General features: G+C 34.3%; 1 protein-coding gene across 1 annotated transcript in view; it reads left to right on the top strand.

Moving 5' to 3' along the window:
- The window catches only part of DYNC2H1 (dynein cytoplasmic 2 heavy chain 1), a 366,248-nt gene that overhangs the window by 73,993 nt on the left and 266,918 nt on the right, over nucleotides 1-25,337 (top strand). The window contains exons 37-47 of the mRNA XM_060018033.1: nucleotides 8,188-8,387; nucleotides 9,204-9,468; nucleotides 10,768-10,975; nucleotides 13,345-13,474; nucleotides 16,291-16,446; nucleotides 18,092-18,351; nucleotides 19,193-19,439; nucleotides 20,715-20,866; nucleotides 22,069-22,213; nucleotides 24,186-24,288; nucleotides 24,833-25,000. Of these exons, the coding sequence (XP_059874016.1) occupies nucleotides 8,188-8,387; nucleotides 9,204-9,468; nucleotides 10,768-10,975; nucleotides 13,345-13,474; nucleotides 16,291-16,446; nucleotides 18,092-18,351; nucleotides 19,193-19,439; nucleotides 20,715-20,866; nucleotides 22,069-22,213; nucleotides 24,186-24,288; nucleotides 24,833-25,000 (2,034 nt within the window). The remainder of the gene's footprint in view (nucleotides 1-8,187; nucleotides 8,388-9,203; nucleotides 9,469-10,767; nucleotides 10,976-13,344; nucleotides 13,475-16,290; nucleotides 16,447-18,091; nucleotides 18,352-19,192; nucleotides 19,440-20,714; nucleotides 20,867-22,068; nucleotides 22,214-24,185; nucleotides 24,289-24,832; nucleotides 25,001-25,337) is intronic.

The following is a 25,337-nucleotide window of genomic DNA, read 5'->3' as shown; positions in this document are numbered from 1 at the left end:
ACCTCCACCACCACCCCCAGCCGCTTTCCCCCCTTGGTGTCCATACGTTTGTTCTCTACATCTCTGTCTCAACTTCTGCCCTGCAAACCGCTTCATCTGTACCATTTTTCTAGGTTCCACATATATACGTTAATATACGCTATTTGCTTCTCTCTTTCTGACTTACTTCACTCTGTATGACAGTCTCCATATCCATCCACAGCTCAACAAATGACCCAATTTAGTTCCTTTTTATGGCTGAGTAATATTCCATTGTATATATGTACCACAACTTCTTTATCCATTCATCTGTCGATGGGCATTTAGGTTGCTTTCATGACCTGGCTATTGTAAATAGTGCTGCAGTGAACATTGGGGTGCTTCTGTCTTTTTGCATTATGGTTTTCTCTGGGTATATGCCCAGTAGTGGGATTGCTGGATCATATGGTAATTCTATTTTTAGTTTTTTAAGTAACCTCCATACTGTTCTCCATAGTGGCTGTATCAATTTACATTCCCACCAACAGTGCAAGAGGGTTCCCTTTTCTCCACACCCTCTCCAGCATTTGTTGTTTGTAGATTTTCTGATGAAGCCCATTCTAACTGGTGTGAGGTTATACTTCATTGTAGTTTTGATTTGCATTTCTCAAATAATTAATGATGTTGAGCAGCTTTTCATGTACTTCTTGGCCATCTGTATGTCTTCTTCAGAGAAATGTCTATTTAGGCCTTCTGCCCATTTTTGGATTAGGTTGTTTGTTTTTTAATATTGAGCTGCATGATCTGTTTATATATTTTGGAGATTGACCCTTTGTCCATTGATTCATTTGCAAATATTTTCTCCCATTCTGAGGGTTGTCTTTTCGTCTTGTTTATGGTTTCCTTTGCTGTGCAAAAGCTTTGAAGTTTCATTAGGTCCCATTTGTTTATTTTTATTTCCATTACTCTAGGAGGTGGATCAGAAAAGATCTTGCTGTGATTTATGTCAAAGAGTGTTCTTCCTATGTTTTCCTCTAAGAGGTTTATAGTATCCAGTCTTATATTTAGGTCTCTAATACATTTTGAGTTTGTTTTTGTGTATGGTGTTAGGGAGTGTTCTAATTTCCTTCTTTTGCATGTAGCTGTCCAGTTTTCCCAGCACCACTTATTGAACAAACTGTCTTTTCTCCATTGAATATCCTTGCCTCCTTTGTCATAGATTAACTGACCATAGGTGCATGGGTTTATCTCTGCGCTTTCTATCTTGTTCCATTGATTTGTGTTTCTGTTTTTGTGCTAGTACCATATTGTCTTGATTACTATAGCTTCGTAGTATAGTCTGAAGTCACGGAGTCTGATTCCTCCAGCTCCGCTTTTTTCCCTCAAGACTGCTTTGGCTCTTTGGGGTCTTTTGTGTCTCCATACAAATTTTAAGATATTTTTTTCTAGTTCTGTAAAAAATTCCATTGGTAATTTGATAGGGATTGCATTGAGTCTGTAGATTGCTTTGGGTAGGATAGTCATTTTCACAATATTGATTTTTCCAGTCCAAGAACATGGTATATCTCTCCGTTTGTATCATCTTTGATTTCTTTCATCAGTGTCTTTTAGTGTCCTGTATACAGGTCTTTCGTCTCCCTATGTAGGTTTATTCCTAGGTATTTTATTCTTTTTGTTGCAATGATAAATGGTAGTGTTTCCTTAATTTCTCTTTCAGATTTTTCATCATTACTATAAAGGAATGCAAGAAATTTCTGTGCATTAATTTTGTATCCTACAACTTTACCAAATTCATTGATTAGCTCTAGTAGTTTTCTGGTGGCATCTATAGGATTCTCTATGTATAGTATCACGTCATCTGCAAGCAGTGACAGTTTTACTTCTTCTTTTCCAATTTGTATTCCTTTTATTTCTTTTTCTTCTCTGATTGCCATGGACAGGACTTCCAATACTATGTTGAATAATAGTGGTGAGAGTGAACATCCTTGTCTTGTTCCTGATCTTAGAGGAAATGCTTTCAGTTTTTCACCATTGAGAATGATGTTTGCTGTGGGTTTGTTGTATATGGCCTTTATTATGATGAGGAAGGTTCCCTCTATGTGCACTTTCTGGAGAGTTTTTATCATAAGTGAGCGTTGAATTTTGTCAAAAGCTTTTTCTGTATCTATTGAGATGAACATATGGTTTTTCTTCTTCAATTTGTTAATATGATGTATCACATTGATTGATTTGCTTATAATGAAGACTCCTTGCATCCCTGGGATAAATCCCACTTGATCATGGTGTATGATCCTTTTAATGTGTTGTTGGATTCTGTTTGCTAGTATTTTGTTGAGCCTTTTTTGTTTTTTTTGCGGTATGCGGACCTCTCACTGCTGTGGCCTCTCCCGTTGTGGAGCACAGGATCCGGACGCGGAGACTCAGCGGCCATGGCTCACAGACCCAGCCATTTCGTGGCATGTGGGATCTTCCTGGACCAGGGCACGAACCCGTGTCCCCTGCATTGGCAGGTGGACTCTCAACCACTGTGCCACCAGGGAAGCCGTGTTGAGGCTTTTGCATCTATATTCATCAGTGATATTGGTCTGTAATTTTCTTTTTTTCTAGTATCTTTGTCTGGTTTTGGTATCACAGTGATGGTGGCCCTAAAGAATGAGTTTTGGAGTGTTCCTTCCTCTGCAGTTTTTTGGAAGAGTTTGAGAAGGATGGGTGTTAGCTCTTCTCTAAATGTTTGATAGAATTCACCTGTGAAGCCATCTGTTCCTGGACTTTTGTTTTTTGGAGGATTTCATTACTTGTGATTGGTCTGTTCATAGTTTCTATTTATTCCTGGTTCAGTCTTGGAAGATTATACCTTTCTAAGAATTTGTCCATTTCTTCCAGGTTGTCCATTTTATTGGCATAGAGTTGCTTGTAGTAGTCTCTTAGGTTGCTTTGTATTTCTGCGGTGTCTGTTGTAACTTCTCCTTTTTCATTTTTAATTTTGTTGATATGGGTCCTCTCCCTCTTTTTCTTGATGAGTCTGGCTAATGGTTTATCAATTTTCTTTATCTTCTCAAAGAACCAGCTTTTAGTTTTATTGATCTTTGCTATTGTTGTCATTGTTGTCTTTCTTTCTATTTCATTTATTTCTGCTCTGATCTTTATGCTTTCTTTCCTTCTGCTAACTTTGCATTTTGTTTGTTCTTCTTTCTCTAGTTCCTTTAGGTGTAAGGTTAGATTGTTTATTTGAGATGTTTGTTGTTTCTTGATGTAGGCTGGTATAGCTATAAACATCCCTCTTAAACTGCTTTTGCTGCATCCCATAGTTTTTAGATCGTTGTGTTTTCATTGTCATTTGTCTCTAAGTATTTTTTGATTTCCTCTTTGATTTCTTCAGTGATCTCTTGGTTATTTAGTAATATATTGTTTACCCTCCATGTGTTCGTGTTTTTTATGTTTTTTTCCCTGTAATTCATTTCTGATCTTATAGCGTTGTGGTCAGAAAAGATGCTTGATATGATTTCAATTTTCTTAAATTTACTGAGGCTTGATTTGTGACCCAAGATGTGATGTATCCTGCAGAATGTTCCATGTGCACTTGAGAAGAAAGTGTAATCTGCTGTTTTAGGATGGAATGTCCTATAAATATCAATTAAATCTCTCTGGTCTATTGTGTCATTTAAAGCTTCTGTTTCCTTATTTATTTTCATTTTGGATGATCTGTCCATTGGTGTAAGTGAGGGGTTAATGTCCCCCACTCTTACTGTGTTACTCTTGATTTCCTCTTTTATAGCTGTTAGCAGTTGCCTTATGTATTGAGGTGCTCCTATGTTGGGTGCATATATATTTATAATTGGTATAGCTTCTTCTTGGATTGATCCCTTGATCATTATGTAGTATCCTTCCTTGTCTCTTGTAACATTCTTTATTTTATAGTCTATTTATCTGATATGAATATTGCTACTCCAGCTTTCTTTTGATTACCATTTGCATGGAGTATCTTTTTCCATCCCCCACTTTCAGTCTGTATGTGTTCCTAGGTCTGAAGTGTGTCTCTTGTAGACAGCATATATATGGGTCTTGTTTTTGTATCCATTCAGCAAGCCTGTGTCTTTTGGTTGGAGCATTTAATCCATTCACGTTTAAGGTAATTATCGATATGTATGTTCCTATGACTATTTTCTTAATTGTTTTGGGTTTGTTTTTGTAGGTCCTTTTCTTCTCTTGTGTTTCCCACCTAGAGAAGTCCCTTTAGCATTCATTGTAGAGTTGGTCTGGTGGTGCTGAATTCTCTTAGCTTTTGCTTGTCTGTAAAGCTTTTCATTTTTCTATCAAACCTGACTGAGATTCTTGCTGGTAGAGTAGTCTTGGTTGTAGGTTCTTCCCCTTCATCACTTTAAATATGTCCTGCCAGTCCCTTCTAGCTTATAGAGTTTCTGCTGAGAAATCAGCTGTTAACCTTATGGGAGTTCCCTTGTATGTTATTTGTCATTTTTCCCTTGCTGCTTTCAATAATTTTTCTTTGTCTTTAATTTTTGCCAATTTGATTATTATGTGTCTTGGCGTGTTTCTCCTTGGGTTTATCCTGTATGGGACTCTTTGTGCTTCCTGGACTTGGGTGGCTATTTCCTTTCCCATGTTAGGGAAGTTTTTGACTATAATCTCTTCAAATATTTTCTCGGCTCCTTTCTTTCTCTCTTCTCCTTCTGGGACCCCTATAGTGTGAATGTTGTTGTGTTTAATCTTGTGCCAGAGGTCTCTTAGGCTGTCTTCATTTCTTTTCATTCTTTTTTCTTTATTCTGTTCTGTGGCAGTGAATTCCACCATTCTGTCTTCCAGTTCACTTATCCGTTCTTCTGCCTCAGTTATTCTGGTATTGATTCCTTCTAGTGTATTTTTCATTTCAGTTATTTTATTTTTCAATCTGTTTGTTTGTTCTTTAATTCTTTTAGGTCTTTGTTAAACATTTCTTGCATCTTCTCAATCTTTGCCTCCATTCTTTTTCCGAGGTCCTGGATCATCTTTACTATCATTATTCTGAATTCTTTTTCTGGAAGGTTTCCTATCTCTACTTCATTCAGTTGTTTTTCTGGGGTTTTATCTTGTTCCTTCATCTGGTACATAGCCCTCTGCCTTTTCATCTTGTCTATCTTTTTGTGAATGCGGTTTTTGTTCCACAGGCTGCAGGATTGTAGTTCTTGCTTCTGCTGTCTGCCCTCTGCTGGTTGAGGCTATCTAAGAGTCTTGTGCAAGTTTCCTGATGGGAGGGAGTGGTGGTGGGTAGAGCTGGCTGTTGCTCTGGTGGGCAGAGCTCAGTAAAACTTTAATCCACTTGTCTGCTGATAGGTGGGGCTGGGTTCCCACCCTATTGGTTGTTTGGCCTGAGGCGAGCCAACACTGGAACCTGCAGGCTCTTTGGTGGGGCTAATGGCGACCTCTGGGAGGACTCACACCAAGGAGTACTTCCCAGAACTTCTGCTGCCAGTGTCCTTGTCCTCACGGTGAGCCACAGCCACCCACTGCCTCTGCAGGATACCCTCCAACACTAGCAGGTAGGTCTGGTTTAGTCTCTCCTGTGGTCACTGCTCCTTCCCCTTGGTCCCGATGTGCACACTACTTTGTGTGTGCCCTCCAAGAGTGGAGTCTCTGTTTCCCCCAGTCCTGTCAGAGTCATGCAATCAAATCTCGCTAGCCTTCAATGTCTGATTCTCTAGGAATTCCTCCTCCCATTGGCAGACCCCCTGGTTTGGAAGCCTGACGTGGGGCTCAGAACCTTCACTCCAGTGGGTGGACTTCTGTGGTATAAGTGTTCTCCGGTCTGTGAGTCACCCACCCAGCAGTTATGGGATTTTGTTTTATTGTGATTGTGCCCCTTGTACTGTCTCATTGTGGCTTCTCCTTTGTCTTTGCATATGGGGTATCTTTTTTGGTGAGTTCCAGTGTGTTCCTGTTGATGACTGTTCAGCAGTTAGTTGTGAGTCTCATGTTCTCGCTAGAGGGAGTGAGAGCACATCCTTCTACTCCCCCATCTTGGTTCAGGCTCCAAAATTACCCTTTTAAAGAAATATTTTAAGATTATAAAAATACCTTTTTTTAGATTAATTAATTTATTGAAGCTGCTCTGGGTCTTAGTTGCAGCACGCAGGATCTTCGTTATGGCACGCGGGATCTTTTCGTTGCGGCATGTGGCCTCTTTAGTTGCGGCATGTTGGCTTCTTCATTGTGGCATGAGGGCTTCTTAGTTGTGGCATGTGAACTCTTAGTTGCGGCATCCATGTGGGATCTAGTTCCCCGACCAGGGAATTATCTCAGGCCTCCTGTGTTGGGGAGTGTGGAGTCTTATCCACTGGACCATCAGGGAAGTCCCAAAAGTACCTTGGAGCAAAGGATAATTTTAGATTTATTACAGTAAATTTGCGAAGTTAGCATTTCCATCATTTCCCTCTTATTTGCTGTGGTACATTTGTCAAAACTGGGAAACTGAGGCTGGTACATTACTATTAACTAAGTTCCAGACTTCATTTGGATTTCACCTGCTTTATCATTAATGTCCTCTTTCTGTTCCAAGATTGAATCTAGGGTGCCATGTTGTATTAAGTTGTCCTGTCTCCTTAAGTCTCCTCTGCTCTGTGACAGTTTCTCAGTCTGTTTTTGTATTCATGACCCTGACAGGGTCCTAGTCAGATATCATGTAGACTCTTCCTCAGTCTGGGTTTTTTTTCTGATATTTAACTCATGATTTAATTGAGTTGTGAACATTTGGAAAAAAATACTGCAGAGGTGGAGTGCCCTTTTTAATTCATTTTAGTGGGTACATAATAACCTTTTGACATCACTGGTGATGTTCACCTTCATTACTTATGTTAATGTTTTCCAGGTTTCTCTACTGTAAAGTTGTTATTTTCCCCTTTCCTGACTCTCTTCTTTGGAAGCCAGTTACTAAATCTAGCTCACCTTGAAAGTGAGGAGGCAAGGATTAAGCTCCATCTCTTAGGGGGGGGGAGTATCTGCTTATATAATTTGAAACTCTTCTGTAAAGAAGATTTGTCTCTTCTTTTCCATGATGTATTTATTAAATCATTTATTCAGATCAGTATGGACTCATGCATATTTTTTTATACTTTACCACTTTTTTCCCCATTTATATAAAGTAAGTTATTACCCCCACCAATTGATGTTTGCCTTCATGAAAGGCTGAATATTCAGCCTCTAGGTTGCTATCCAAATTTAAGTTAAATCACCATGAAAATAAGATAACATAAGAAAGAAGACTACATGAAATTACCTATTTGGACTTTAAATGGTCAAAATATACATCTTAAAAAAGGAAACTACAGCTTTTTTATTAGGTTGGCATATACCAGGGCAGATAAGGTATTTGTTGAAGTACTTAGATTACCATTTTTCAGTTGTCTATCTCTGGTGATTTTCATGAAATATATAAACCATACCTGTAGTAAATAAAGATGGCTTACTTATGAGTTCAGTGCTTTAAATAAACTCTAGTGCAGCCAAGCCTCTTTATATATATTTAAAGATAGAAATATTAAACAATTATAGAGAAATACCATACTAAAAATAGTTTCTTGCCTTTATATAGGTGTCTGATCAATTAATAGCTAATATCCTTGAAAAAATAAGAATCTGACAATATTAGTATTTACATTTGGTTTAAGAATAGATTTATGAACCAGTTTTGAGCAACACTGATCAAAGAGTTTTGCTCAGTTTGTTAGTTTTTAGTTTTAGGACAAAAATCTCTGCGAGGCAAATATGCTGGTATATTTGGAAAGATACCTAAATCTGGAATTAAATGCCACCTATAATACTTAATGCTGAGCTCTCTCAGATAAGTCATTTAAACCCTTAGAGACTTAATGGTCTCGTGTAAAATTGGAATAATAATAGAAATACTTCCTTACTCTATACAGTTGTTATAAGGATTACATCAGAATGGTAAAGTACTATGCAAAGAAATGTGTTAATGATTTTTATTATTAATTAAAGTCTGGGTACCCTGGGATTCAAATTCTATGAAAAATAGTCCAAAACTCAGTAATACTTGTTTTTCAGCAGTTAAAAGATAGTTAAGTAAGCTTGCCAATTCGCATGATAGCATATGTCTTTAAATGTTACTAAATTCTAGTGCATCATTTAATTACTAATAATGCATATCAAGGCACGTAAAGACTTTTTATAGTCATTAGATTCATAACTAATAATTTTAAAATGAAACTTTTTCTCTAGTTAATGAAAGTCATATTGTGGTACAAGCACTGAGGCTTAATACAATGTCAAAGTTTACATTTGCTGATTGCACTCGGTTTGATGCACTGATTAAAGATGTGTTTCCTGGAATTGACTTTAAAGAAGTAGAATATGATGAACTGAATGCTGCATTAAAGCAAGTCTTTGAGGAGGCCAACTATGAAATCATATCCAATCAGGTAACTGTCAAGAATACTTCATAATATATTGATCCTTTCTCCTAGTTAATTCTTTATTAACTATCTTTATCTTTTATCTTTCAACTTATCTTTCATCTTTCAACTTAAATCTTACTCACTCATGAAAGCCTTCCCTAATTTTCAAGTCCAAATTAGGTCCCCTTGCTATGTGCTTTCCTTACCTTTGTTGTATATACATATTTAATGTTAAGTTGCACACTTGATTAATATTTGATTAATATTAATATTTGATTCTCCCCCACCAGATAGTAGTCTCCATGAAAGGTGGGATCCATGTCTGTTTTACCATTTTATTCCTAGTGCCTGTTACAGAGCCTGGCATGTAATAGATCCATCATATGTGTCTTTGATAGTTGATTATGTATGATTTAGTTTAACTTTGACAATTTCTTAGGAGAACTTCACTTTCGTAGGTCTTTTTATGTAGCACAAATACATGTTCAAAATGAATACTTTTTCCTCAGGGGTATAAATGAATGAATGAATTAGCAAAGTGAATAAAATATTTAGTATATTTTATTTGAATGAATGAGTGAGTGAAGACAATAGTGAACATATTGTATTATCAACTTGGAAAGCATACTTCTTTTTTTTAAAGAAATATGAATTTAAAGATCATGTTGTAAATATATTCAGATTTGTTTAGTAATTCTTCTATTTTAAGGCTTTATCTTCCACTGAAGAAACAAAAGGCTTAATTTATGTTTGAAATAGAACAACTGTTGTCGAATGAGAGTAGAACTGTGTTTGATTGTACACTATAAATCATATATGAACATGTTTCTTTTCTACTAGATCAAGAAGGCTTTAGAATTGTATGAACAATTACGCCAGAGGATGGGAGTTGTTATTGTTGGTCCAAGTGGTGCTGGAAAATCAACTCTTTGGAGAATGTTAAGGGCAGCACTTTGTAAAATTGGCAAAGTGGTAAAACAATATACCATGAATCCCAAAGCTATGCCTAGACATCAATTATTAGGCCATATTGACATGGATACAAGGGAATGGTCTGATGGTGTTTTGACAAATAGTGCTCGCCAAGTAGTTCGAGAACCTCAAGGTTGGTCTCTATTGTGTGATTTATTGATTTATTTAATAATTTTTAGAGGATGATAGAGGTTGTCTATAATGCTATCCTTTTCAAGTCTTATACATGACCATAAACTGCCGTATAGTGATCTACTTTGATATTTTACTTTGGAGGGGTGAAGACATGCTATCATTTTTACCTGTTATTCCATAGCAACTTTTATTATAATAGAAACTCAGAGTAATCTGGGTGAAATGTAGTTTACAGCTAGATTAATCTACTGAATAAAATAATATCTTTGATTGCTGAACTGATATTATAATACCTCATAAATAAGCAAGATAAGTTTTTATTTAGGATTAAAATTGGTATGTGTGTCTGAACTTATCAGTTTGAATACAGTGCTTTCAATAATTTTGAAAATTTGAGTCATAAAATAGTAGACTTTCTGGTCTAAATTTTTTGGCTTGGTGTTTAACAGAATTCTTGGTTAGACTCCCTACTTTTTGTTAGATCATAATTTAATTAATAGTTGTTTTCCTAAGCCAGTGAATGAAAGGTTTAGAATGTCTTAAGACATTGGAAGGAATTTTCAGTGTATAGTGTCTTCATTTTCAATGTAGTTGATATTATCACACTAAATAAAAACCAGATATACCTGTTTCTCACACTTTTATGGGGGATATTTTCTTCTTTGAATTGTTTCAAAGGTCCAAGAACAACTTGAAACCACTTTCGTCTTAGGAAATATATATTAAAAACAGTTTGTTTTGGAAAGACTTGTGTACACAACTTGTTCACTGCTTCTCCCCTCTGAAGTCACCTTTTTATATATCAAAGAAATTTGGTGGTGGTGTATTTTTTAGTTCTCATGTAGGACACTAAGGAGTAGGTTTCTCATATTTTCTAAAAGTGCTATTACACAGCAAGCATTCATACATTCTAATGACATGGTAGAAGACAAAAGTCTAAGGAATATCTCACAAGCTTGTGGAAATAGAAATACCTAGGTCTTGCAAACCATGTTTTCTTTTACTGAGAATCCAGTTCTGTATGTTCATAGATCAATAGAGCCTTATTACAGGGTATATAACTGGGTCTCTGACCAGCTGAGCCAGGATTGCCCATGGGTTCTCCACACATTTGTATTGTGTTAATTCACATGAAAAATTTCAACTTGTTCAACTTTTTGTTCTTTATATTTGGCTTCAGAAGTATAAAATAATATGGAAATTACTTCTAAAGAATAAGTGATAATTATTTTATTCTTTATTTTTAATTATTATCATTGCATTTATTTTTATCTCTACTTTTTTTGTTTGAAAATAGATGTCAGCTCATGGATAATCTGTGATGGTGATATTGACCCTGAATGGATAGAATCTCTGAATTCTGTTCTGGATGATAATCGATTACTCACTATGCCCAGTGGAGAAAGGATTCAGTTTGGCCCAAATGTTAACTTTGTATTTGAAACTCATGATTTAAGTTGTGCCTCACCAGCCACAATATCTAGAATGGGAATGATCTTTCTTAGGTGAGAGCATTTGCATACACTGTATTAGAATATTCTTCAATTATTATTTTGGTTTTACAGCTAAGTGAAATAAGTAATGTATGGGTAATGTGTGAATATTTGTTTTCCTCATTCTTATTAACTTCTTTTTGTTTGTTAGGTTTTAATTCATTCAGAGAGTTCCTGTTTATTGCAGTTGAATTATTTCAGCAGTGTAGTTGTATCACAATTACTAAATAATTATTTTTTGTTTACTTAAATGAAACAGCAAGTATTTGTTTTCTTCTTTTTTCTATAACTTTTATTTAAATATTATGATTGAGTTCAGAGAAGTTTTACAAATTGGAAACTTCTTTACTTAATATTTTCTTTCTTCAGTGTATTTGGAAGAAGCTTGAAGAGCAAAAATAAATAACAAACTGATTTTAGATTTCATATACAGTAGTCACATACTAAAACATGGATATTTGAGCCAGTTTCTTCCCAAAATGAGTAATTAGAAAGTTTTCTTTTACCTTTTGAATTTATGTTTTAGAATTTCATATTTATCTGTCTATATAAAGTTCTCTACTCTTTTAGAATCATTTGAAACCATTTTCGATGTTATATGACACATGGTAGGGTTATCAAGTTCATTCAGATTGTTTCCAAAATTATTTAATTGCTTACTTCTTTGATAGTATTATAGGAAACATTTATATTAAACTAGCCGTAAACTCCCAATTAATATTTTGAGGTATTATTTAAAAAATAATACAGCATTGGGTTTATAGCTTTTATAGCAGTATCTCACACAATTTATCTTATTTATTCAATGTATTCTTATAATCTTGTGAGAAAAATAGGATAAAAGGGATGTTTATCACTAAATTTTAAAATATTTATTGAATGCCCATTACCTATATGATGTTAAGTTAGGCATTTTAGGAGAGACAGCAAGAAAGGAGTAAAGCTAACAGTTATGAAGGGCTTATATTTATGAAGAGCTTGTCTTTATGGAGCATACGTTCACAAAGGAGATAATATAAATATAACAGCAATTATAAGCTAGAATATAAATGAAATAAGGGGTAAGTAGAATGCCATATTGTAGAGCAATATGCCTGTATAGCTGCATGTTGCTGTAGAGGATTTGAACATTGTTGGTGAACCAGATATTGTTTGTGAGAGGCATAATGAATATATATGATTTCATGTAAAATACAAAAACATATTAATTATTTTTAGTTGCCTTTTGATTAGATTGTACCTTAGTTTTAGGTTTTATTCATTTCTTCAGCAGATATTTGCACTTGCTATGCAATAGGCCAAATGAAGACCTTTTAATAATGAAAGTGAATGCTATTAATTATGCTGGGATAACTGATATAAATCAAGATTGTCTTAGACAAACCAAGACATGTAGTTGCCATGGGCACTGAGGAGATACTGTGACAACAAAGTCTTTATTCTGAAGGAGTTTAGCATCTTTGCTTTGTCTGTTTTGAGCTTATCAAATGTAATTTAAATATTTACCTTTGATCTTTTCATTTTTTCTTTTGCTTATTAAACTGGATAGAAATATGGGAGGAGAAATTCAGGGACTCAGTATTTACTCGTGTTGCTATGAAACACTGGTAGAAGATGGGAAAAATGATAAAATTGTGAGCCCTTGTAACTTCTAAAATTATTAATTATGAGTTGTTTTTACTATAATTTTTATAAATATGCAACATATAATTTTGAATAAGATGTCTATATTATGTTTAATTTCAATCATTGGTTGTTCCTCATATAATTAAATGATTTGCTAAAAAAATTATATTTTACTTTAGGATGATCTTCTAGTTTCAGTAGTGGCATGGGAATTTAGGTGTTTGGCTTTTTTGGGGACAGAAAAAGAAAAAGTACTTTTAAAGATCTGCATTAAGATGCAGTGCAGCTTGAAGTTTAATGTGCATTTGAATCACCCAGGGATATTGTTAAAGTGAAGATTTTGCTTCATTAAGTCTGGGGTGGGACTTGGGATTCTGTAGACCACACTTTGGATAGGAAGGGTTTAGACCACTTTTTGGCTAACTTGTAGTTGTGTAATTCTGCTTTAATCTATACTTATAATGATATAGATGAAATTTATTTGCTTTATTTTATAGAAAATGACATATATATAATATATATATATATACCTGTATATGTGTATATATGTAGAAGTAATGTATACACACAATATGTATATATATGTAGAAGTAATATATACACATATACATATACGGAAGTAAATAAAGTGAATTCTCACATACTATCAGACAGAGTACATGTGTAGAATGTTTACTGGAGCAGAAATTTATTTTGAAAGTAAATTCACAATTTCTTTCTAACTAGTTTCTTACATGTTTGTTAATGTGTTTCAGTGATGAAGAGACAGATCTTAATTCTCTGATAAAATCTTGGTTGAGGAACCAGCCTCCTAAATATAGAAATAATCTTGAAAACTGGATTGGGGATTATTTTGAAAAGGCTTTACAATGGGTTCTAAAGCAGGTAAGATAATTATAATATTTCATAATTATTTAGGCAAGAAGTATAATGATTGAGTGTTGCTTACATTTAACTGCTTTTTAGTATAAGAGCTCTGACAGAATATGAGGGTGGAGTGAGGGGTAGATGTCTTCATTGCTGTCCCACTGTATTTCATGTTATAACTTTTTATTGTGTTAGTCTTAAAACACTTTAATTCTTCCATCCACGATAGCTTGCACTGCTTGCCTAAAAATCTTGAACATTGGAATGCCTTTCTAAGTTTTACTAGCAAACCCATCTTGCTGTCACATTTTACTGTGTCAATAAATATCTGCATATATGTCATGCTAAAAATAATGACAAGTTAATACTAAAGTAGAGAAAGAATGGTGAGTTATTTATAACATTATTAAAACATTTGTTTATTCAACAAAAATTTATTGAATATCTAATAGACGCCCTAGACAAGACTTTGTGAGGTGAACATTAACAGGACAATCACTATCCCTGCGAAGGGTTTGTCTCATGGAGGAAAATGACATGTAAAAAGATAATAACAATATAACAGGATGAAGAGAGTATTGCTGCCTTCTAGGAGAATTTTAAAAAAGGAGATCACATTTAATTTTGAATTTGAAGCATGAATAGAAGTTTAGCGTGCAAAGAAGACAATTTTCATGTATCTACATGATTTTTTCAAATTTTCTTGGTTTTTTTTTTATGTCATTGCTTTTATAAAAAACATGAACATATAAAAATAGAGGAAATAAATAGCAATGAGGATTTTTTTTTAAGTATCCGATTATTAATCTGAACTTGATTTAGAGGTCAGTACTTGGGGTTGAACAAATCATGTAGCGAAATGTCAATCTCACGTTAGTTTTCTAAACTTTTTTTGTAAGGATGAATGATGGAGGAGTAGGGATTTGGGAGGAAATGATGCAAATGAGATAGGTTTTCCTGGAGACTTCAGGGAAGAACCACTCCCACCAGCCCTCAGTATGACTGAGCTGTCTACCTCTTTGTGCTTCTGCAGCAATGTACTGTGTCCTTCAACTATATTATAATTGCTTTCATTCAACGATAAGCACCTTGAGGGCAAGGACTAAGCCTGTTATAGTCCTTGTTGTATCCCCAGAACCAAAGTTTGTTAATAACAGAGTAGTGAATCAGAGTATATGAGCTTAATTAAACACCTGATGCCTATGTTTGTAGCACCTGTTCAGTAGGTGTGTTGTTATTTCATTAATATAAAACATACAGAGCCTAACAGGACTCTCCAATGCAAATACCTTGAGGTCATTTACTTGCATGCTGTTAGTGTTAGAATGAGAAATATAATACTAGATAGAATGTATTTTAAAAAAGGGGTTTGTGACTATAGAAATGATAACAGGATAAGACTATTAAACCATAGAGTGGATACCAAAGATTCAGTTAGAAAATAAACTAATTCTGTTCTGAGGTCAGTTCCCTGTTATTTTTTGAATTTTTTTTTATGTGTTGAGTGTTCCTTCTTTCTTTATTCTGTGCTTTGTTCACCATGTTCAGATTTTGAGAGATATACTATAATGAATGCTCTAGTCAAGTGCTGATTTTATTTATAACTAGAGCTTTACTTTCTTGTATTTAGCAAATCAGGCAATCTAGAAGAAAATATGTACGTTTCCTTTATCTTGCCTTTAAAGCCTAGAACTCTTAGTATGGCCTAAGCCATTGGATTTCTACTCATCTCCTCCCTTTTTCCCATTTTTCCACCTATTTCTCCATTCTTTGAAAAATATTTATTATGCAGGCAGAGTGCTTTTTTAAAAAAATTTAAATTGGGTCGTTTTATTCTTTTAACGTTTAAAGGCACTGAAAATAAAATTTGCACTCCTTACCACGGCCTGTACAATTGCACATACCCTGGCCCTTGCCTACCTTTCTGACTTGAACCGCTCTTCCTTTGCTTACTCAGGCATAAGCGTCTTTTAAGTTCTTAACTACGCCAGTGGCTTACCATTGCATATGCTGTGTTCTCTGCATGTCAGATAGATCTCATTCTTTTAATGTTAGCTTAAATGTCACCTTTTTCAAAGAGACCTTGAGCCCGCAATCTGAGTTATCCTTTCTCAGAATACACTCTTCCTCTGCTCTATAGCTTCTGCCACAATGTATTAACCATCTCCTCTACTAGACTTGACTTCCATTAAGACAATTGCTCTGTTTAATTCACCTTTTAAAAAAAATACCTAGCACCACATACAGATCCTAATGCATAATTGGTTCTCAGCAAATACTTAGAGAAAGAATGAGAATGCTTTCCTCTTCTAACTCCCTGGCAGTTACACAGGGCCCCAAAGGCCCACAGATCAAAATCATGTACACCACCAGAGTCCAAAAGTTTCATTTTAAAATTCCGTGTAGAGAAAAAGTTCCAAATTGTTTTTAAGCCTGCTTTTACTTTTCTTTCTTGTCCAGAGCCATTAATCTAGCCCTTGCCTCTAGCTTCTTTTCTATCAGCAAGAGGAAATGAGGGACTATTACTTTTAGACCAATGCTCATTGATTTACCTTATTTTTTAAAATATTCTTCAGGTTTAGGAAGTAAACAAACAGTGTATCTATTTGAGGAATCCAGCACTTTCAGCTAGAAATACACAATTGTGTTTTTATGATTACTTTTTATTTTCAAAGTTTATGTATATAAATTGAAATCTAAACATTCTATAACTTGAGTAGGGGGATTAATTTAAAGATGATCCTTGAAAAGATAAGTAAACATCAATCTGTGTATGGTTCTAATTTACTGGTTAATATTTACCTTTTGTCTGTAACATGGATTTCAATCAACAGAATGACTATGTGGTAGAAACAAGTTTGGTTGGGACTGTGATGAATGGTTTATCACATCTCCATGGATGCAGAGATCATGATCAATTTATTATTAATCTCATAAGGGGGCTGGGTGGAAATCTGAACATGAAGTCACGTCTGGAATTCACCAAAGAGGTAATACACATTTAAAGCCTATGTTTAGTCAACATTTTTTGTCAATTTTCATTGATCCTTGGTATAGAACTTTAAAATTTTGAAATTATGCATTTAATACAATAATAATGCATTTATATACAGATCTTCCTCGAATTATGATGGAGTTACATCCAGATAAACCCATCATAAGTTGAAAATATCCTAAGTCGAAAATGCACTACACCTAACCTATCAAATATCATAACTTAGTCTAGCCTGTCTTAAAGTGCTCAGAACACGTACATGAGACTACACTTGGGCAAAATCCTCTAACACAAAGCCTATTTTATAATAAAGTGTCAAATAGAATGTAATTTCTTGACTGTTATACAGAAAGTGAAAAATAGTATGGTTGTAAGCATATCAGTTGTTTACCCTGGTGATTTTGTGGCTGACTGCCCGAGCTGCAGTTTGCTGCGACTCACTGCCACTGCCCACCATCACAGGAAGGTATCTTACCACATTATCGCTAGCCTGGGAAAAGATCAAAATTCAAAGTACGGTGTTTACTGAATTCATATCACTTTCGCCCTATTGTAAACTTGAAAAATCTTTAAGTCGAGCCATTGTAAGTTGAGGACCGTCTGTATAAGTACATAGGTACATGTATACTTATTTTCTCCTTTGATTGAACTAGTTTGTGATATTTTATGATATTAAAATTTTATAAAATATTTAATAGGCTAAAGTTCTGACTATACCTTTTTTGTTAGATATTTTTGATACTTAGCTATGTAAATAAATATAATTATTTTATTCATTTTTAATCTTAAAATAACATATTTTTAATCATTTTTTTTAACCAGAAGAGTTTTAGCAGTTAGGAATGCTTGGATGGAGTAATCATTATAAATCTTTTCTTTATTAAATGCAAAGGTATATTTCAGCCACGTTTATAAAACTAAATTTTACATATTAAGGAATTTCTTCCTATTGGCCTCTGTTGAAATACTTGAACACATATTCCTTTGGGTTGGCTCCAACATTATGTTCTGCATTTTTATCACTTTGTTTCATTGATATCACCATTTATTGCTTTCTCTGTTCTGTTTTTCTTTCCATGGCTGTTCTGTTGCCTCTGTTACCAGATGCTTCTCATTGCTACCACTCAATGTCATATTATAAGCTGCTTTTAAGCAGACATTTTATTGCCAAAGTTTAGAATAAAGCTGTTGAAGAGTGGCATTAGGGGCTAACTCTCTGCTGTGTATCTGTGCAGATAACAGTTTTTTGTGTAAGAAAGAAGAACAAGTTGAGAGCAGTGGTGGTGACAGTGGAATGTTCAGTACCAAAATGTACTGGAAATTAAAGGTCTAGGAGTCCTACATTGTACAATTTGTAATTTAGTGTTCATTAGAATTCAATTAAAAGTTGAATATATTTATACAACATATGTGTGAACCAGATGACTTTTATTTGCTTAAATGATCATTCAGAGAGTAATATTTCAGATAAAATGTTACTATAATTATTAAGGATATTAGGTGAGTTTAGTGCATGTGAACTTTTTTATTTTTAAAGTAAGATGATTCTCTTTGGAGGATTTACTTTAAAGAATTAAAATTTCACATACTCTGTTTGGAGCACTGTATATGAAAACCTATCACAACTTTTTCCTCTTAAGGTTTTTAATTGGGCACGAGTATCTCCTCCGGACCCTCACAAACCAATGGACACCTACTATGACTTGAGTAGAGGACGATTAGCATCTTATGTGCTGAAGAAGCCAGAAAACTTGTCTGCTGATGATTTCAGTAATAGCCAAACTCTTCCAGTCATTCAGACTCCTGACATGCAACGAGGTCTAGATTATTTCAAACCTTGGTTAAGTTCTGATACTAAACAGTCATTTATTCTTGTCGGACCAGAAGGATGTGGCAAAGGGTAAGAGGAGAAAAATGTTAATCGAGGTGCATATTGTGGATTTATGCTTCTCTCCTGTTTTAAAATGATTTAACAGCTTTCGTTACCTTTTTTTGGTTAAAGTAGCATTTACATTTTCATGAAGGACTCTTTATTGTCACTACTTGTAAAGATAATATGACTATAGAGAAAAATATGTCCTGTTTTTCTGCCGAGTTATGTGTTTTCCAATGGAATTAGAAGAAGATACTCTTAAAAAGAATCTGTGCGTACAATCATAAAAAATGAATACCTGATGTACTCGCAAACTACTATATGCTATAGTTATAAAAAATGAATCTTGAAGTTAGCTATTTAAAAATAGCTTTTAATTCAGTGGAATTCAACCTATTTTTAGTGCCTCCTGAGTGTAGTTTTTTGGAAATAAAGGAAATATGGATTATTATTTTCACATTTCTAGTAATAATTAAACAATTCTGTAAAGTCATAGTAATTTTTTTTTAACTTGGAGGACTTAATATTTTAAAATCTTTCCTTCAACTGTGGGGAAACAATACTTTTTATGTGTACTTTTTCAAACTGAATTATTTCCGTGAACTGTGATTTTTTTTTTTTTTTTTGCTGAAAGAGTCCCAAGAATGCCTTAAAATATGAATTAATTCTTTTTCCACTCTAAAAATTAGAAAGCTTACCTTCATAGCTATGGATAGTTATGGAAACCGTATCTATTTTTACCACTTTTCCCTTAAACATCATATGTAATTTAGAAACTAAAATATTTAAAAATAGAAATTTTGTATTGAATATAGAAAGTATTTTATTGGTTGCATTTGTGAAGTCAAATGTTTTATATCTTTCTCAGGATGCTGCTCAGGTATGCCTTTTCCCAACTCCGGTCCACTCAAATTGCTACAGTTCACTGTAGTGCGCAAACTACTTCTCGGCATCTCCTGCAGAAACTGAGCCAGACTTGCATGGTAATCAGTACTAACACTGGTCGAGTGTATAGACCAAAAGACTGTGAGAGACTTGTTCTGTACTTAAAAGATATCAACCTACCCAAGCTTGATAAATGGGGGACTAGTACTTTGGTAGCTTTCCTGCAGCAGGTGGGTCTTATCACTTGAAGTGTTTTGATATAATTGGAAACAATTTAATTTCATTAACTTTTCTTGTAGATAGAAAATCTGCTTTCCATTTTAGGGCTAGTTTTATCTAGCATGTGTCATGGAAATTAAACTCTTGAAGCATCTCACACTTGTTCCAGGGCTACTTTCTTTGATCTTCCTCCATCTAAAGATTAGTATTACATCAAGATGATATATGACAGAAAGAGTAAAAACAACCTTTACCCTACACCATTTACCTACCCTTTATTCCTAAAAAATGGAGAAAAGCAGAAGCTGGGGATGGTGCTGGAGCTGGGGAAGTTTTTGCTTCATTCTTTTAGGTATGCATTCTTCTGAGAGCAGTTAGACTTCCTCAGTCATGCTTCAGTCACTGTGGAAGATTTTTTTTCTTTATGTGATTTACATCACATTAGAAACTCTAAATTCTAAATTAGAGCTTAATATACTCATTTTGGTTCACATTTTGCTTTTCTATATAACTGAAGAATATAATAAAATATTTATAGAAAAAATATTATCCTTATATTTCTCCTGATTTCTTTCACTTTTTTTTTTTTTTTTGCCATACGTGGGCCTCTCACCGCTGTGGCCTCTCCCGTTGCGGAGCACAGGCTTCGGACAGGGGGCGCAGGCCCAGCGGCCATGGCTCATGGGCCCAGCTGCTCCGCGGCATGTGGGATCTTCCCGGAACAGGGCACGAACCCGTGTCCCCTGCATCAGCAGGTGGACTCTCAACCGCTGCGCCACCAGGGAAGCCCTCTTTCACTTTTTTTTTTTTTGATAATTGCTGGTGGATTTATACTATCACCTGGATTTTAACATTTATTTGAAAAGCATTTTAAAAATGAGGATAATTCAGCTAACATTAATTGAACACAGAGTCTTTAAAAACAAAATTTTTATTGGAGTATAGTTGATTTACAATGTTGTGTTAGTTTCTGCTGTACAGCAAAGTGAATCAGATATACCTATACATATATCTACTCTTTTTTAGATTCTTTTCCCATATAGGTCATTATAGAGTATTGAGTAGAGTTCCCTGTGCTATACAGTAGGTCCTTATTAGTTATCTATTTTATACATAGTAGTGTGTATATGTTGATCCCAATCTCCCAGTTTGTCTTCCCCCCATTTCCCAGTAACCATAATCCTCTGATGATGATTGCATTTGGAAACAATTGAATTTTATGCAAAATATATCATGATTAGAAAATCTTAAGCATAAAACACTTAAATATATTTATCTTCAAATAGGTATTGACATATCAAGGATTTTATGATGAAAATTTGGAATGGGTTGGTTTAGAAAATATTCAAATTGTGGCTTCTGTGTCAGCTGGAGGAAGACTGGGAAGACATAAGCTTACTACCAGATTTACTTCTATTGTTCGTCTTTGTGCTGTAGAGTACGTATCATTGTATTAAAAGATTTTTTTGACTTAGGGAGACATACATTGCATTTTATGAAAGGTATATATTAATGGTATTACTTCAAAATGTAGAATATAAAAATAGTCAAACTTAAGCTCTGATGTTAGTTTTTTCCTATCCTTCCTAAACTGTAGGCAGTAATTTAGGGTGATGAAGGCTTTAATCAATGCTTGTTATATATTAGAAACAAAACAACTGCTTTGTATTGTCTCTAAATGTCAATCTCAGGAATCTGAACGGTGGGTTTTAGATTTAAATGTTTTATGGGTTATTTAAAGCAAAAATACAATCAAATTTTATGTAGATAACTAAAAAGAGAATTTAAATTTTAACAAAGTAGAGTTAGGTCATTTAGTGGCTTATAATATTAATCATAACATACCCATCCATCTCCATGGTCCATAATTGTTACATGAACTCGAATTTTATGACGCTAGGTCCTCTATTTTGCCTTACAAAATCTTGTTTTTGTGTTTTCATGCTAAACTGCCCCCATCTATTAACATTCTTCTTTTAGAAATGTTACAGCAACCAATTAAGCTGTACTGAAATAGATTTTGCTTAGGGAGAAACAGGTTGATTTTATTTGTTGTTTTCTACTTCTGTAGTTCTAAGGTGGATTACTGTTCTTTGTACAGACTATACTTAATTCAAAATACTTTTTCTTAAGCAGAATTTTCCTTTGGCCCTTTCTAAAGATCAGTGGTCTTTTAAACAATTATGTTTTTAAGTAATTTCATTGGAATCCTCTATTAGAATCCTTAGTATTTGAAAACAGATAATTAGGGATCTGATTTAGTTGAAGTAACAATAGGGTCTGTGAGCCTGGCCTTAGCCGTTGAGTAAACCTTGGAGGTATTTAGGCCTTACAATTTGAAAACCACACAGTTTGAAAACCATTGCTATAACTTAACATTAAAATAATAATTTAGGGGACTTCCCTGGTGGTCCAGTGGTTAAGACTTCGCCTTCCAATGCAGGGGGTGCAGGTTCGATCCCTGGTCAGGGAGCTAAGATCCCACATGCCTCGTGGCCAAAAAACCAAAACATAAAACAGAAGCAATATTGTAACAAGTTCAATAAAGACTTCAAATATGGTCCACATCTAAAAAAGTCTTAAAAGAAATAGTAGTTTAGAATGTTGATTTATTTCAACTTCTTATATGCTTTTTCTTAGTTACCCGGAAAGAGAGCAATTACAGACAATTTATGGAGCATATCTGAAACCAGTTCTACATAAAAATCTGAAGAATCATACTATTTGGGGTTCTTCATCAAAAATTTATCTCTTAGCAGGATCTATGGTACAAGTGTATGAACAGGTATATATTCACTTACATTGTAGTTTTCATGTCTATTGGTATTACTTCCAAAGGGCTACCTTTAATCCTGATTTGTGTTGATGCTCAGGCTTTCTTTTCCTGTCGTTTATTATACTTTTCTACTGGAGAGTGACTCTGTGAGGATAGATGTTTGTGTGTGTGTTATTCATTATTGTATCTTCTGGCATAGTTTCTAATAGACACCCAAAAAGTATTGAATGAATAAATCAGTGGGTAGATGGTCATTCTGCTTTGATTTCAAATTTAGTTTATTTACAGTGGGGTTCATCTTCTTTCCAAAACTAGATCTTTCTCCTGACTTCTGTCAGTTTCTGTCTTTCAGGCTTCAAACCCGAGAGTAGTTCTTGATGTTTATTTCTTTCCTTTTATCTGTGAGGAAATGTCTAAAATATTCTGATAAAGTGGGGTGATACTTGAAAATAGGCATTAAGGATGCAGAAGATATTTATTGAGTACCTTCTCTTTCCAGTGCTAGTCCTAGGGATACAAAGATGACTGAGTCACTATTCCCTAGAAATGCACAGTCTAATGAGGAACCTGATCATATAAATAAACTATTAACACAGGGTAGTAAGTCTATCAATAACAATATGCACCAGTTGTAGAGATAGCATGGAAGAGGGAGTGAATAGCTTTGTTGTGTGTAGTAGATTTTTTTTTAAACATCTTTATTGGAGTATATAATTGCTTTACAATGGTGTGTTAGTTTCTGCTTTATAACAAAGTGAATCAGCTATACATATACATATATCCCCATATCTCCTCTCTCTTGCATCTCCCTCCCACCCTCCGTATCCCACCCCTTTAGGTGGTCACAGAGCACTGAGCTGATCTCCCTGTGCTATGCGGCTGCTTCCCACTAGCTATTTTACATTTGGCAGTGTATATATGTCCATGCCACTCTCTCACTTCGTCCCAGCTTACCCTTCCCCCTCCCCATGTTCTCAAGTCCATTCTCTACATCTGCATCTTTATTCCTGTCCTGCCCCTAGGTTCTTAAGAACCTTTTTTTTTTTTTTAGATTCCATATATATGTGTTTGCATATGGTATTTGTTTTTCTCTTTCTGACTTGCTTCACTCTGTATGACAGTCTCTAGGTCCATCCACCTCACTACAAATAACTCAATTTCGTTTCTTTTTATGGCTGAGTAATATTCCATTGTATATTTGTGCCACATCTTCTTTATCCATTCATATGTCGATGGACACTTAGGTTGCTTCCATGTCCTGGCTATTGTAAATTTTAAGAGGAGATGAAATGTGGTCTAAGGTTTGAAAAATAAAGAGAAATTCACAAAGTGGCTGGAGGTGAAAGAGGGTCTTCTTGGGTAAAGGGAATAGCATGTGAAAGTTATGGAAGTGTTTGTGGAGGATGCTTTTTATAGTATTGGAGTAGAAGTGGGGAAAAATAAAGCTATGTTTTTCTAAATTAATTCAAATGTTAGGCAGTCAACGCCAGAATAAGAGCAGTAGCTCCATCCGTAGAGAGGAAGGGAGAGGCTCTTCTCTCGTTGGTTATATTGTGGCACTTTGATTTGTTAAAAGTTTAATGATTTCTTGAACACAAGATAGCTCTGTGGGTCCCACCATTATAAAATGGGTCTGTCTTACGCCCATGAGCACCTTGGAATTATAACTACCATTTTATAAAATTTAGGTTAGCTTTCCTTGAATTCCTTTCTTTAGCAGGGCTTTTTAACCTTTCATTTTATTTTTTTCCATGGACAACCTTTGACAGTTTGTTGAAGTTTATGAACAACCTCTCTTAGATACTGTTTTTAAATGCATAAAATATAGAATACAAGATAACTGAGGAAATAAGTAATATTGAAATACAGTTCCAGCCACTGGTAGGAATTGACATTCCTATGAATTTAAGGTGACTGAAAAATTTATAGCATGATTATATATTTAAGAGAGAAGACAGATCTTTTACTATATTTTTTTCAGGTGCGGGCCAAATTTACAGTTGATGATTATAGCCACTATTTCTTTACTCCTTGCATCCTTACCCAGTGGGTTCTTGGCTTATTCAGATATGATTTAGAAGGAGGTAAGTTTTGCTTTTATGATTTCAAATCACTTATCTCTCTTTAGAATATCATACTGTGTGTGTCTGTGTGTGTGTGTGTTTATGCTGTATATGTATATTATATTTGTAATAGATAAATGAGTATTGTAATTATAGTATTTTAAAAATTAAAATGTTAATATTAAATTTAAACATGATATTAGAATTATGATATTTTATTATGCTTCCTCTCCTAAAGTATGATTGTCACTATTAAAACTTGATCTGGAAAAAAATGTAATTGTTATCCTTTGTAGCCAAAGCATGTTTAATATGCTCTTGGGGATTGATATTTTTATTGAACAACTAGAAATAATAGAGTTTAATCCTTTAAAGAATCAAAAAAGTTTACCAACTCATTAACAAAATGAATTTTAACTCTTTTTCCCTTTATTCTATTTATCTGACGCCAAAATAATGGTATGTAGATTCTCATTCTCTATTTCTTTCTAATATTATGTTGAAACAGACCATTTTTAAATCATTTGAATTTTATTATAATTAAAGAAAATTTTGCCTTTTTTAGGATCCTCAAACCATCCTCTAGCTTACGTATTAGAAATTGTGGCATATGAAGCGCGGCGCTTATTTCGTGACAAAATTGTTGGTGCAAAGGAACTTCATTTATTTGACAGTATTTTAACATCAGTGTTTCAAGGAGACTGGGGCTCAGATGTACTAGACAATATGGCAGGTAATATAGTTACAGAGTTTATGTAAATATATAAAAGTTATGAGCACTTTCAGTTTTTTTCTTACTGATAGCATGATTTCATATATCTAAACAAATGAAAACTTTGGATAATTTATATATGTATTACTGAATCACTTTGCTGTAGAGTAGAAATTAACACAGCATTTTAAATCAACTATACTTCAGTAAAATTAATTAAAACAAAAACGCTAAGACTTTGGAAATTTTAATGTTTTTACCGTAAGAGGCTGCTCTGTCTTCTTTGCTAGATTTCAATAATTATGTTCCAAACAAAATATGATGACGATAATTGTTTTCTTGGAAACGGTTGTTCAGA

The sequence above is a fragment of the Delphinus delphis genome, chromosome 8, assembly GCF_949987515.2.
Source record: "Delphinus delphis chromosome 8, mDelDel1.2, whole genome shotgun sequence".
NCBI lineage: Eukaryota > Metazoa > Chordata > Mammalia > Artiodactyla > Delphinidae > Delphinus > Delphinus delphis.
Note: the sequence above shows the minus strand (reverse complement) of the source record. Positions and strands in the feature narration are given on the sequence as shown.